General features: G+C 46.3%; 3 protein-coding genes across 3 annotated transcripts; 2 read left to right on the top strand and 1 right to left on the bottom strand.

Moving 5' to 3' along the window:
- Positions 1-1,459: 1,459 nt before the first annotated feature.
- On the top strand, positions 1,460-2,280 carry N7519_003720 (homeobox domain-containing protein; the record flags this gene model as incomplete). The annotated part of the gene is made up of 2 exons (XM_057290498.1): positions 1,460-2,071; positions 2,134-2,280. The coding sequence occupies 2 exons, from the start codon at positions 1,460-1,462 to the stop codon at positions 2,278-2,280; spliced, it is 759 nt and encodes a 252-aa protein (XP_057151700.1).
- Positions 2,281-9,896: 7,616 nt separating this feature from the next.
- On the bottom strand, positions 9,897-10,066 carry N7519_003719 (uncharacterized protein; the record flags this gene model as incomplete). Its single annotated transcript, XM_057290497.1, has 2 exons — positions 9,897-10,004; positions 10,064-10,066. 2 exons carry the CDS (start codon positions 10,064-10,066, stop codon positions 9,897-9,899), a joined length of 111 nt encoding a protein of 36 aa, XP_057151699.1.
- Positions 10,067-13,537: 3,471 nt separating this feature from the next.
- N7519_003718 (uncharacterized protein) lies at positions 13,538-15,725 on the top strand (the record flags this gene model as incomplete). The annotated part of the gene is made up of 4 exons (XM_057290496.1): positions 13,538-13,755; positions 13,854-14,246; positions 14,300-14,713; positions 14,768-15,725. 4 exons carry the CDS (start codon positions 13,538-13,540, stop codon positions 15,723-15,725), a joined length of 1,983 nt encoding a protein of 660 aa, XP_057151698.1.
- Between the last annotated feature and the right edge of the window lie 31 nt (positions 15,726-15,756).

Here is a 15,756-nt window from a genome sequence, read left to right as displayed (position 1 = left end):
GGTTCGGTCTACATCTTGAGACTTGACACTCTGGTTGTCTTTTCCTCTTGCACAGGAGTGGGTGTTTCTTCCCCTTTGTCACTATTTTGTCACGAACTACTCCGTACCGAGTACTAAATCCCGAGTACTGAATCATAGATCCCCACAGTAAAAAAGCAATATGGATGTGATTTGATTTAATATGTATTTAATTAGAGAACTAATTAACTTTAGCCTGACTCAGGCACATCATGACAGAATTTCTCCCCCTCCTTACTCCCCTGTCTGCCGGACATCCCCTCTTCCCCAACATTTCCTTTGTACTCTCTGTATATTCCCTTTAATTGTTCTTTTATAAACATTTACTTTTCAAGTATACTATACTATCTGGTTTTAATTTGATTTCAAATGACCTTGGAATATCTCTTTTTTAGGATAATTGGAAATACGTATTGGTTTATAAGCACTGGCATAGGATCCCCTCTCGATTTGACGTACACTAGCACCTTATTATATTTTCAATTATCAAGAAACTCCGAGGTCCTTTACCCCGAAGCATCCAATCAAAACCCCTCCTAAAATACAAGTAGTTCGTACCTAGGTAAGATAGATCCGCTAAGACTATTCCATAGGAACCAAGGAAAGACTATATATCTGTCAACCTTAACCACTTTCTCTTGATCTCCGCTCTGCATGCCCTTGACGCGGAGCCTTGGTGCTCCGACTCAATGTACCCACTAAGCCCACGATCGTCATTTTTCGGCCCCCCCTGTTCTTGCTTTTCCATGGACCTGTACCAGCTGGATCTTTTTTTATTTTATTTTATTTTTTTAATTTACTTTAATGTAGATTTTGGGGCCACTTTTTTTTGGTAGAAATAATGTACGGGGGCCCTGCATTATTTGGGAAACCGCATTTCCATCTTTGCCCTCATTCCCCAACCTTGCATATAATCTTGGCCTTTCTCTTTTATTTTACCATGTCAACGTAAAATAAGCCTGTTTTCCCTGGTGAGTGCTTCCTTCGGATACTTCCACCCCTCATCCCTTCCTTTTTTATACCTTTACCTGGAGAGTCTCGACCTTTCGACCTTTTGAACTACAAACTCGTCTGATATTCGATTCTGACTGTGTCGAGTATAGTTCTTATTTTGTAATACACTGTGAAACTATTTTCCGGACATTTCTATCCTTGTCCCTCCCCAAATACCTTGTCTATGTCACAGTCCCATGAGGTAGACGAAGATACCAATATGGCTATTTCGTATACAACCCAGTCGTCAACCGGACACCCTCACCAAACTCTCCCCTCATTCCGCGAGGTAAGATTACAACCTTCAATCCTCTCAGAGATATGACCTGAAATCAATATCTAACATCCCTCAGCTGCTCCCCGCTCACCTCCACGATGAAATCGAATCAACATCCCCATTCTACACCACCCCCGCCACTCACAAGACCGCCCACCCTCAGGCCACGAGATGGCCGACCCCCGCTCAATCGCATACACCAATCAAACCAACCAAATTCCCTACGAATCCCACCGTGAATACACAGTCTCCCGCGGCGCAGACCATCAACCCCGCATGCCAGACCCAGGCCACCACATGCATCTAGCCGAAAACGCATCCCGCGGGCCCAGCCCAATTCTTCCCCCAATCCGTGACCTGGACTCCATTCCTGGTCGAGCAATGAACCCGGCCTCCAGCAGCGGGTATTCCGAGCGTCCCCCACGCTCCGACCCCTTCGTTGCACAGGAATACCGCCAGCCTGCGCCGACGGCAGCAATGTCCGCTGATCCGCGCGGCGAGCACTTTACCCAGCCCATCATGCATCCCCAGTCGCCGTATGGACATCCTGGTATGGCGTATGCGGATGAGCAGATGTCGCCGCAGATAATGGGACACGGGCAGGGAAATTTCGGCATCATGGGGGACCCAATTGATCCTAAGACGAAGCGGAGACGGGGGAACCTGCCCAAGCCTGTTACCGATATCTTGCGGGCTTGGTTCCATGAGCATCTTGATCACCCTTACCCCAGTGAGGAGGATAAGCAGATGTTTATGACGAGGACGGGGCTTTCGATTAGTCAGGTAAGCACTTTTGAAACTGGAGACCGGCGACTGAGTTGCTAACTTTTGTCTTTTCTATACAGATTAGTAACTGGTTTATCAATGCCCGGAGACGACAGCTTCCTGCGCTGCGGAACCAAATGCGCAGTGGTGCGGATACGGAGTCTCAACGACAGTCGCCTTTTAGTGATGTGGATGGATCGGAGCACATGCCCTCTCCTCGTCACTAGTGGCGATGAACCTGGACCTTGAGTTCGGGTTTGATCATGGCACCCTTCTTTTTCATTTCTGTTCATTCTTCAACGTTACACGGCATTCGAAACGTCAGCGTTTTATTCACTTTACGACTGGGACGCTTTTATTTTGTTTCTCTCTACCATTTACGACTCACGGGGTTGAGGACACGGCGAGCTTGATAGACTGGCATCTTTCTTTCTTTTTTCTATATGTTTTTTTCTCCCTTTCTCACCTTCCATGTCTCTGGAGTTCCCTCTACATGTCACATTGCTGTCCGGTACGAAGACTCTGGTCGGACATTATATTTTGATACCCTTTCTCTATGGCCGCGTTTACCAAGCGGGAACTCATTTCGTGGAAAATCAACAGGCAAAAGGGGTACACGACAAATTATGGCATTGGGAATCCTATTGAATCCTTTGTATGATTTACTCTACTTTGTGGTTTTCTTTTCTCTCCATGTTGCGCCGCATTTCCATTGCATTGTGTGTCCCTGGACAAGACCCGCGAAAATTGCATTACTAGGTGTTCTTTCAAATCTGCATGACACAATTTTTTCAATTTCATTTTCATTTTCAGATTCTGATAATTGTCATTTCTCCATCCCTACAAGCGCCAACGCGGATCCGAAATGTGAAGCAATACCGAGATACGGAGTACCAAGCAGATCTCAGCTGCCCACCGCGCAACCCGTCTCCACTTTGTCCCCATCGCGACTAGCCTATCCATGTTCTTGCTCGCATCCCGAAACGTGGATCTTACCTTACCCACGGGTCCCAGCACCACCCTTTCGATCCCCATGGTCTTGCGAGTTTGAGGACTGGCTTGGATATAATTTACCGCATGTCCGTACAATATACGTAACCAAAGCTATCTGGACACATACCTAGGTAATTTTCTTGAGCCATTTCCAGGGAAATGCCATTGAAAAAGTGGTTTGCGGGCCGGGGCAATGAGCCAGAACCATGGTTTGGGCCGTCACTAAACCACTAAATTCCAAATTGATAGACCCGTAAACTAGTGGATATCCGACTCCACCAGGGCATGTGTCAAGATCGACCCCATTTTTGAGTTTTTATTTTGTTCATGACGTCGACCTCGGGGAGTTACCAAATATCAACCTCATCCCTACCACGGTCTATGTTCCTTTTAACTTTCAGATAGCGCGTAGAGTTTGGTTCGCGCGGGACCTTAGTATGATCTGATTCTCTGTTATACGCCTTGCATTGCATTCAATATTAGGCTTATAATAAAGTTATCGAAAAATATTAACTTTCGAGATTTCGAATGAATTCCAAATGGCGTGAACTGACAGCTGCATGGAGCCCCAACTTAAACTTCAGCTTTTCGGTCCCTCCGTTGGTCCACAAATCTACAAATCTACAAACTTAGACATCCACAAACCCACACAGGAACCACTCCAGACCATGGAACTTATTTTGACTTTGTGTCAGCCACGTGAGCCGGGATTCGATCCAGATCTCCTTCTACACGGGGTATATTCGGGGCTTTTTTTTACCTTTGACAGTCCCGAAGCATGGTATATCGACGTGTTCGACCAGACTTAATTTTGATGTGGAATTGAACACGTTAATTAAACATTTACAATAATGGTGGTTCATGAACCACATATGGCTTATTCTGGAATATTATCTATGCTTGCTCAGATCCTATTCCGATTCCGAAACATGCCTAAATTGAGCGCGGTTGGGAACTGAGACAGGTGGGATTCTCTTCGGTCGCATCACATTACTAACGGATTGTACCTGGCAGTTTCTACTTTTTGTGTTCTTTCTGTGGTTTTCCCGAGCTGACCCCGGAAGACACAATTATGGGGTTCTGACAGACCCCGAAAAACTTAGTTGACTGCCGATCTTGTGCTTCGGCCACCCTACCGAGTAGAATTGAATCATTTGCAGGGGCGGGTACAATACGGAGTATACGATGTAGGATCTACCACTCAGATATGTACAGATCTCCAAATTTGAGACTCCAGTGAGGGGACTGCAACCCACTCGGTTGAACTCATATTGAAAAAAAAAGTGATATCAAATTCGCATCTCATAAACCAAGAAAAAAAAAAAAGGGGAAAGGAAAGGAAAGGGGGCAAAAACAGGATTAGGGTTGCAGTTACACATATCTGCCCCGTGCTGCAATAAAGTAAATAGCATCTAATGCACAATGTACCTCGACATCATAAAAAGCAAAATCAAAAAAGCAAGCATCCCATGTATACGGAGTACAAAGTACATATGTTGTACCCTCGCGATACAACATAAAGCATATAAACGAACAGGGTGTTAACCCCGTAACTTAGTCCCAGATAGGGGGGGCCAGCGGATATGCAAGCCACTAGCCCAAACCCCGGCATGCACTATCTCTGACGTCCACGACTGGCCGATCTAAAAAGCAAAAACGCACCCAACAAAAGTCGTGCAGCGTGCAGCGTGCATACAACTTCCAGTTTTCGTCGAGCTGGCCGAATCACAGTCCATGGGAACATTTATCCACCCCCTTACCGTTGTACCCTTACAACCTGCCTCTGTCACTTGTCAACTAACTCGAGACAAAATGCCCAGCCAAACCCCGGTTCTGCGGGTTCTACGCCTTACGCTTTCCGGACCTGTTTCCGCCCTTAGATTTCTCGCCACTGCGGTGGATCCCCGATCGGTGTCTTAGCCACCCCCACTTTAGCCATTCGGTATCCAGATACTTGCATCCGACCCGTCACATAGCGGTGAAATTGACGTCTGACACTTCGTTGTGCACAAGCGTAAATATGCACATTTGGAGCTGTATTAGGCAACTATCGCGCATGTGCTCCATACGTCGTACATATATGTTGGGTGCTATGTATGTGTACGTCTTCCCCTCTGCGCTGTCACGGGCGCTTAGGCCTCGATTATGGACGTGCGTGTCGATCACAACGACGTCTGTGCTAGGTGAGGTAGGAGGCGTGCGCTTTCTTTTCCATCAGAGGTGTCAACTGGGGGATTTGTGAGCTGTCTCATGTCAGGATTTGGGTTGTGATGATCGCGTGGAGATCGATAGATTGGTTCGTGCGATCGTGACTCTCACCGTATACTCCGGAGAACTACATAGTACTACTAGGACGATATCGGAGTACATCTGTACTCTGTACGGAAGGGGGACAACGTATGTTGTCCATATTTGAATAATTGGATCGGAGTGCGGAGTACGCGGAGCAGTATAATATAAGTCATATGATTCAATCCGACCACATATTGGATTTCAATCCTCACTTTGAAGGGGGAATTGAAATTGAAACCCTTGACCTACCCTACATGCTTTGAATGTAACGTCGTATAATTTATGGATACTTTATTTTTAGATGTTCCTCGCTACAAGCCGAGTGACATGATCTGGATTTGATCCCGTCCAAGCTTCACACGAACTATTGAATCTTGTCATATTAATTCGAAACGATCGACAGACCCACCGTTCGACGTCGATTATGCACTAGGTTCAATAGCGTCGTTTAGCCTGGCCGCAGTGGCCTTTTTTGACATTTGCATTCTCACTTTTCTGGGGTCTTTGCTCGGGGGTTTGTATTATTGTGGACTAGCGTTATACTCCGTAGACGAGATAGCCGCTTGTACCCCATACTCTTCTGTACTCCGTACTATCCGCCACGATATAATAGCCCGTCTTTTCAATAATGTACGTAAGTGTGGGTTTGCTGTGGGTTCATGGAGAGTCATGTCCAGGTAGGATCTTGTGCGCCTACTCCGTACCAAAACAGGTTCGATGCTGCTGCTTCGTTTGTGATAAGTGATGACATGGCTGCCCACGTTCTAAGATGGGTTTTTACCAATTAACACAGGCGTAAATCGGCTTCACGATCATGTTCCACGGCGCATACCACTATTTGTACCAGCCAAGTATCAACCAGGTGCTTATCTTTTGATCGACCAATCCCAACTAGCAGTGACATGCAGCTATGCATTATGCGCTCTTCGAAGTGATATATGTTGTATATCTATAATACCAAGTCATAACTATCCATCTGTGTGTCACACTCCTCGCTTGTCTATCACAGTTCTGTAAGGGGAGAAGCAATCAGCACATAAATGCACCAGCTTGTCATTGTGCACGAAATATTTTGACCGATACAACCAAGTTACCTAGGTATGCATGCTACACATGTAATGCTACGAAGAGAAAACCAAAGGAGAATATATGAGATGTCGGGCATAGATAGATTTGTCAATGCATATCACTTCTCGGGTATCTAGAAGCTCGGGCGTCTCACTTAGGACGCTAATGCACACTTGATGTAATTGATGTCATACTGCCGCGTATGTAAGCATGGTATTTGAACTACCTTCTAGTACAGCATAGATAAATCTACTCTAGTGGGCTGCATATCTAGGTAACTCGGTCCGTGAGCATTAATCTAAATGTCCTACGGCTGGAATATCTGCTTGCAAACGGTTGTAAGTATATCTTATCTTGACATATGAGTTGTACTTCTCTTTGCGCTTCGTGCATAACCGTGCTATCTTCTATGTTTCGACTTGAAACCGAGACTCGAATTGGGGGAGATAACCAAGGTAGATACACCAATTAGATGACTATAGAATTCTTAGTGGTTTCCGATATTGGATATTGAATTGTATTAGCAAAGGCAAGTCTAAAGGAGAGACCCTGGTTATGAGATTATATGGTTCGGAGGAAATGGGTTATGCCTACACACCCAACTTATTGATTTTTTTTTTTCCTTACTAGGGTGTTTCAAATGGGATTCTCCCGGCCGTATGATTTCTACTCGACGTATCGCTCAGCGTGCCGTGCTGTCGTTCTGTTGTCACTCCCAGTTTCTACGGTAATGCCGGGGAGTAACCACACTGCTTTCTACGGCGTGATATCTCCTTTTACAATGCATATTGGACAGAACTACCTCGCATAGCCGCTGTAGCATGAGGAGAAAAGTTATATGCGCTTCAATAGATCTCGCGTAATGTCTAATAAATTTTCAGTCGTGTTTTCTAGGCAAGTTTATGTTTCGCTGGACACAGGTATGACTATTTCAAACTTCGCTTTTTCGTTTCCATGCTCGTTTAGGTCTGCGCCAGGTCAAAAAGATTGTAACTTTGGCTAGTTGTGCCAACGTTTTACTATAGCATTGATTTCCAACTGTTGGAACACACCATACATGTCTTTATATATAGCTCTTATATAGCCTTATATAGTTCCTATTAACAACAACACTCTCTACCCAGTACATAATCATATCCATACCTCATCCAAGTCAATGCTAGAATTCTTCAAAACCAGCGCAATATTTCAATATTGTGCAGTCCCTAACTCTGTTTCTATGTTATCATCACCAGATGACTGGCAATACACAACCATGAACCCGCCAGATCATGGACCAGCCAATCCAGTCCCTCACGGAAAACGATAAAACGCGCCCGAAATAGGAAGCAGGATCTGGCTTCTGGTAGAATTACACAACCAGACGCAAAATATCGACTCTACAAGCCTCTGGCAGCTGATATCCGTAGTCACGTGCATAATAAGCGGTCATAAGCGACTACAAGCGCGTCTAAGCGAGACAGACGTTGTCTTCGCTTATTGTCCACATTTCGGCCGAAAGATCATAGCAGGCCGGCTGGCCCAATGGCAAGGCGCTTGACTACGAATCAAGAGATTGCAGGTTCGATCCCTGCGTCGGTCACTTATTTTTTTGCAATTCTGTCCTTTTTTTGCCCTCATAAAGGCCAGAAACATGCTGCTGGGAGATGCAGAATTGTGCGAAGCAATTGGGGGGAGGAATATCTCGGAATGTTCTCTTTTTCTTGATTCCATCGTCCATACCGCAGTGCCAGAGAAGAAAACCAAGAATTCCACCAGGCGAATAAGAGTATGAAAAGAGAGACGAAATGCTCGCAGTCCCACGGAGATGGGAGTCGTGGGCAGCAGGTTACTTGAATGATAAAGCCTCACATATAAGGCGAAAGGGTGGTCACCAGGTGGTGATGGTATGCTCGCCTGAAACAAAACAATTAAGCTGCGAGATCTTATAGTATACATGCTGACTAGTCCTGGAAGGTAGTACAACGTAACTTGAACCGTCGATAGACTGCCTATCATTGTTACTAATTCTTGCTTCACCCTCTCCTAGGCACAGGTATGATATTATTGTCTACGCGAATAGTGAAAAATATAAGGAAAGTTTATATAGGAAAGGTTAGTAACGTGTTATTTAGATTATAATCGATTAGACTCTTCTACCACCGCATTTGAAGTTATTTTATTTTGTAATAGAAATATAGGCTTATTTCCATAGGAGCTAAATGAAAGTATAACACTAATTTTAAAGTAAGAAGATCCTATAAAACTAATCCTTAATTAGACAAGAAGAAGTAAATAACCACCTAAGCAAGGACAAGTGCTAACTAATACTTATAATCTATTGCATCCAGCACTAAATGAGCCGTAAGGGTCTATAGAAATCAATCTCGCGTGGCGTATATTAAGTGTTAGCAATTACCCGTCTATACGGAGAAGGTTATATCTACCTACTACTGCCACCTGTTAGCACATAGCTACATCATCCATACAAGGTTCACAGAAAGCCGCTACCCTGTTGACGGTAGCCTTTGTCTGCTAGATGGACATAGTTCTGAGTATATGATGCTAGAATTAAAAGAAACTCCTTCTTACTTCAGAGGGAGGAGAACGCTATAGCTACGTCATACACAACATATTGGAGAGTTACAGTGTATCCCGTGCGGTTTCAATCTGTCTAGATTTTTCTGAAATGCAGTTCACGATTCTATACTCCTAGACGTTTATACGCAGAATGGAGGATTAAGTGAGGCAAGTCCTGATATAACAAATGGCCTATTCTATTTCAGATTCCAATACTCTCTAGTCAGTAAGCCTGAGCGATCCTATTGATACCGCCTTTATAATACAAGTTGGCTTTACCCGTTCTTAAAGCTGGGTAGTTCAGCTAGTTCGAAGGATCCAGCGTAGTATGTGAATGTCATTCTTGAAATTACTGCGTGAAAAAGGGCAATCATGTATGTATGCTGAGTATCCCCATGTCATGACCAAATTCATTACATACTTTGCTGCGTTCAACCGGAATAGTGTATCTATGGCATTACAGATCTCTAATTTTGTCTCTCAGCAGATATCCTCATTCTTCTATAGAGTTATACGCGTTGCTAATTGTGCTCAGTGGGCGGTTTGAAACATCATCTGAAACATGGCAGCGGTCTTTATCATACGGGTAGTCAGTATTCGATTTGAAAGCCGGGAGATATTGTGAGTGCCCTGGGTGATCCCGTAACCCAACTTATACTCGCATATCCCCTTCATACACACCACCCTTGTCACTTCAAGTCGGCGTCAGCGTATTCATACGGAATAGTATGGGGAAATCCGTTCCTGGAAAACGAAGAGGACGCATTGGAGCAGGTTCGTCCATCAAGCGCCAATAGGGAATTGCTCTTCAGCCATAACGACTGCCAATCCTTCATTTCAAGGTTTTTCTAACGTCTTTGCATGTGAAGGAACCTAGGGCCTACCGGGCGGACATCTTGAATTCGGCGAGTCTTCCGAGGCCTGTGCGGCGCTAGAAGTGCTCGAGGAGACTGGGCTTGGGGTCCATGACCTGCGGTTCCCGGCCGTCGCGAACAGTATCATGCACGAAGAAGGCAAACACCATGCTGTAGAGGGGGGTCTGCCGCAACCACAGGTTAGTACTGTACTTGCCGCAGCAGCTGATTGGGTGTGTTTTACCATTAATGGCATTAGCTCCCTGAGCCCGAAAGCTGCACGTCATGGGAGTGGGTTTCGTGGGGTGAGCTGCAGTGTTTTAGCAAGGAGAAAATGAAGCCTGACAGGCCAGGATCTGAGGGAGGGGGCTGTTTTCGCCTCTTTTAGAATTATTTCAGCAGTGGCCAGACTTTCACCTGCAGCCGCGCTGTATTAGGCCATGTGATATTGTATATGGTGACGCCAATAAGGAGACAGTTTTATTCCCTATTGTAGAGGTTCTTTCAGTAATTTCCAACTGCGCCATCCGTGCTGAATGTTAAAATACCGCAGTAATGGGAATTATGAGTTATTCTTACTTAATCATTAGGAGACACTCCAGGGCTAGCACACTAAATCCCATATGCAAGGTATGAACAAGGTTCGCACTACCGAAGGAACCAATTGACATGGTTTGTTAAACCATCTAAGAACCATTTAAGAAGGTAACATGTTAAGTAGTTAACTGCCTAATTAGGAAGGTCTGAATTTCAGAGGCGGGGTATAGTTAGCACTTCCCCATATATAAGGCTGGTGCAGATCAGGAACCAAGCCGCATCATCGGAAATAATTCCTCCACATATGGGCACAATCCACTTTGTACATCTTTCGCTATTTTCCGAATCCACCTTTAATCCAAGTATCCACTTATGTCCTACCTGAGGGCCATATAGATAACCAACAGTCTTTCGCAGGTATAAAATAGTGGTGTGACAAGGCAGTGGGCGGTTAAGGGGCAGCTTGACATCCCACTTCCTAATTACAGGTGGAAAGGCGGCCGTTTCTAGCCTTAGAAGCGGTCATTTTCGTCAATTTCACATGTTATCGGGTTCTACTAGTAAATCAAACTGAAGGCGCTATAATGCATGTTGGTCTAGACACGGGTCGAGAGATTTACATCACTAAACATGTGTTCGCACCCATCGACCAGACAAGATAGGGATATCTAACAGTCAAAACGGCCCTTATCTCTGAGACATGCATGTACATCTTCCCTGCGAGTACTTCGTACGGAGTAACCTATATCGGGAAGCATGTCTGTCGTGTTGACGTGCATCAAGTCGCAAACCACCGTGCGAGCCGCACGGATGTAGACTTGGGCGTTTGAGTTTAGATTCACGTCTTGTGGCTTCATGTCATGTGTTCATTGGAGGATTCATGGTCAGTCGGCCCTGCAGGGAAGATGCAGAGAAGCAATAAAGAAAAGGGGGGGAAAACTCTCAGCTAGCCAATCAGACGTTGTTTAGACGTGCTGCTTGATCTGACTGCATTGCGTTGTTGACCCCTCGTTGATGCATCATGCCCATCGTGAGAGGGGCTGTGGCTGTCTGTTGACACTTGCGTGCTATGACTGAAGGTTTGCCAATGCATTACTGCGCCTCTGAGAACCGGGCAATATGCTCTCTCAGTATCATCATCCGAGACATGTTGATGTGATCGGCGTGCTCTAGAGAGATCTTCCTCTATACTCTGCAGGGTTGCTTCTTCCGAACCTGGAAAGATAACAATGGAAATGCATTTGCATGATGATCATGTTTATTCGACAGTGGGTCCAGCACTTCCCTAATCATGGTCGTAACTTATAACTACGCCTGGACCGGTGATCCCAACCCCAGCCGTTGGGGGGCGCATCGCCAAATCTCTGGGCATAGCTTGATTGGGCTATTCCGCCACGCCGAAGGTAAAAAAAGTTACGCAATAATAAACCTAAGCGATACAGCTCGCATATTGCAGCTTAATCAAGGGTCCCGATAACGAGTCAGGCCGAGGGCATCGGCTAGTTCGTTGCCAAAGGATGTGGGCCAGGGAGCTAGCCAACGGTCGATTACCCCAGAGTTCAACGAGCCAAGCCCAATCCAGTCTTCAGGATTATAGTATGTTATACTCCGTACGTATCTTTGTACTCTGTATATTAAGCGACTCGAACAGACCGCTTCTTTATCCGATGTTCCCGGGTTCAGCTAAAAAGAGCACTAATATCCGGATGGGTAGGTGCTAAATCCTCTCTGCATGAAAATTAATTGCATTCTGATAGAGTGGATCCTTCAGAGGCAGCGAAAAAAGATACCTCGGCTGATTTGGGGAATTTCCGCGGGCGACTGTTGGATATTCTTCCGCATTGCCCCTTAGCATTGCGCGATTAGCGAGTTTAGGATAAATTGGAACAACTTGCTAGGGTTGTATCCCGGGTTAATATTTTGATTAGTTAGGCCGAAGCTCAACGCTATTAGAAAATGTTAGAAAACTTGAGGTTGATGCTTAATTTCCGTGCGATCGGCGCTGTCAATATAAATGTGAATATCATATGAATAATTGTCGCTATCCACACTTCCTTTGCTTTAAAGATAAGATATAATTAAAATGGAGGATGAGGCGTAAGCCCCTCTGAGATCCAATAAAATGGAGAAGGAGACGAGAAAATACCATATCTCGAAGGGCCCCCCCTCAAGTATAAGAGCAAATAAGGCTAAATATCAACGACTAACTGATAGAGGGGGTCACTAGGGCATTAAACGGCATGATACCCGTTGTTAAGCGGGCCTAGAAAGTTACAAGGTCACATTGCTGCCATCTCCAATCCTGATAGCCATTTCCCTTTGAGACATTTGCACATGCTAACCAATGATTGTCTGAGAGATTGCTATTTGTCTGTTGTCCCTCTCCACTTGGATTCTGATCCTTCCCCATTTCCCCCCACTTAAGATCAATTTAACTTGGGGGGATTGGCCAAATCATAGTACAGGGTCTGTGGCTCTTGACTCTGGACCCTTGCCTAGATCCTTTTTAGGTCGGAATTCTCCGAGCAAGACAAAGACGCAAAAAAGTGGTTGTATTAGATAGGAAAAAAAGTGAAAGGACTCCGCGATATCTTCGGACTTCGGTGAAATCAGACAAACGAGTCAAGAATCAAACGAAAAAGGAAGTATCTAGTATAGATCGTGCCACTCAGCCCCCTCAAACCCCCTCTCCTACGGTTTTCGTCGGGGAATCGGCTCAGGGGGGTTAGTTAATACGACATTATCAACCCCTCTTGAAAGTATGCACCGACAATCGCTACCTTTCTAGAAGCCAACGGGAAGTTGTCGGATTGGCTGGATGCATATATTCGATTACCCCAGGTCCGCCCTGGTCCGCTATAATCCGCCATGAACAGGATATGTACCTGCGCGGACGCTTTCGATATCGTCAGTAATCGGTCTCTTGTCGCAATTGGCTCAATCTCCTCACCCAGCCTAGTGGTCCTAGTGACCCGCTATTATAAGGCTTGGATCTCCCTGATAGACATGAGATGATCTTCAGGTTTTTGAATTTGGGCCTTTGCTTAAGGGTCTCATTGTTGATCAGCCTTTTCTTCCTATTTTCCAACTTCTCATCCTTCCCGGTCGATCAGGCATAGACGATCCCCTAAACAGTACATACCTCCAGTACACTTACAGTAACCATTCAACCTCCGATACAATGACGAGAACTGGCCCTCCAATTAATCCTATCTCATGGGACACCAAGACTATTGTTCCAGATGATGGCAGCAGAATCGACTCGGTCGCTTGCCAGGATGCGAGGCCAAAAGGGCGTATCCGACGATCAATGACTGCTTGTCATACTTGTCGCAAGCTCAAGACTCGCTGTGATGTTGATCCCCGTGGTCATTCTTGTCGTCGCTGTTTGTCACTTAGGTTTGTTTGGCCCTTTTATTCATGTGGTTGACATATACCCGATTTTTGCTCTTTTTGGAGTCTCCCGTTTCTCTATATGCTGACTATTGTCATAAAAGGCTTGACTGCGAGCTTCCCGAGACAACAGAGCGGTTTCAGGACAATGCATCAACCTGGTCTGACGCCACCGCTATACCCTCGATCGAGGAACGGCTCGTCTCTCTCGAACGAGGAATGGGGGAGATGATACATCTGATGCGGCAGATAGTGAACCGCTCCCCCAGCATGCCCTGCAGCCCAACCTTCCAAACTAGAAACCACAGCATAGATGGAACATCTTCAAGTGATAGCATGCCCTCATCTTTCTATCCGCTCAAGCCAGCGCAGCTCATTCGGGACCTGCAAGCCGAATGCTTCGGGGAGAGAGATCACTTCTCCGATGCTGACATCCTCGGGGATATCGTCACCCAGGGAATCGTAGATTCCAAGCTTTCCGTGAAGCTGATTGAACTGTGTGTCTAATTGTGTGTCTGTCACTGGATTGCCCTGCTAATGGTCTCACCAGTTTTGTCGAACATTTCGGCCACTGGGTCTCAATAAATCACTCGTCCAGCATTCAACGGTCGAATACACTCCTTTTCAATACTGCATGTCTCCTGGCTTCGCGCTATATGCCTGGCCTACCACAACACACTGTCCGCGATATCTCACTCTATGTACAGCATGCCGTCGCGAAGGTGTTGTGGAAGCCCCCGCCCATGACAAGCGATATGCTGCAGGCGTTGACCTTGCTTTGTCTCTATTCTACTTCTATTCACAAAGAAGGACTGATGGACGACTGGTTGCTGAGCGGGATCTCGATCAACCATGCCCTCATCTCTTTTAACTTTCTCAATACCTTGCCAGGAGACAATTTAAATCCAGACGAACTCCTTGCTCAGTTGCGTTTGTGGAACACACTCTGTGCAACCCAACTACAGTATGTTCTGCCCAACAAATTCGTCAGGTATACGATCTAACACCAATCCAACAGCTCCGCCCTCGCAAACGGCCGCACTGTCAATATCCAACAACAATACATCAACCAATGTCCCCGCATCCTAGAGCATGCAGGCGCCACACCAGAAGACGGAAGAATCGTCGCAGAGATCCAACTATACCGCATCGCCCTCCGACTCCAACACAGCCAGAGCCGCCTCCAATTTGCAGAATCTGAATACGAAGAACTAGAGCGCTGGAGAATGGAGTGGGCACATCTCCTAAGTACATCAACCCTCCCCTATATGCTCACCCACTGCAATGCCAATCCAAATCTAACAGCCACACCCGCAGCCACCAACGGAGACTCAACTCTCAACCTAAACCTTTGGTTCTGCCAACTCCTCCTACACCGAACCGCCGCGCGCCTCCAACCAGACAGCGAGCGCCTCCTCCCAGAAATATGCGGCACCGCCCGCCTAATAATAACCCAATTCCTTCAGACGCGCTTCACGTCCGCACCCGCTCTAATCGACCACGTGTACTTCATCGTCGGCTACGCCGCACTTACGCTCTGCGACTACATGCTCACCGACCCATTAATCAACCAAGTGCGCGGCTTCCTACTGCACCTCGCGCCAGGCGGCGACAACCTCTCCTACCGGATCGCGTGTATTGTCGGCGAAGTACAGCGGCGGTACTCAGAGGCGAATGCTGTTGTGACTGCAGGGTCGCACTCGTCGTCGCCGGTTGCCGAGGTCAAGGGCGTGCAGATGTTCGGTCCGTCGCACCATCATCGTACCGGTATGGAGCTCTCGCAGCTGATGTCTAGCCCCGAGGGCTTGGATTCCCTTGTTGAGGGATATAATTGTCTTGAGCAGATGATGCCTGGGTATGCGGCCTCGCAGCCTGCGTTTGAGGCGCCGGATTTGTTTCACCATTCTCCTACGACTGGTGTTACTGGTGGGGCTATGCCTGTTGGTCTCGTGCCCAGGGCTTTGCATGATTGGTGATGAGGTTATCGGGTTGGTCTTTTGGTTCTAG

Source organism: Penicillium mononematosum (assembly GCF_028829835.1).
Source record: "Penicillium mononematosum strain IBT 11891 chromosome Unknown utg000002l:1.0-8112719.0:1.0-8118358.0, whole genome shotgun sequence".
NCBI lineage: Eukaryota > Fungi > Ascomycota > Eurotiomycetes > Eurotiales > Aspergillaceae > Penicillium > Penicillium mononematosum.
Note: the sequence above shows the minus strand (reverse complement) of the source record. Positions and strands in the feature narration are given on the sequence as shown.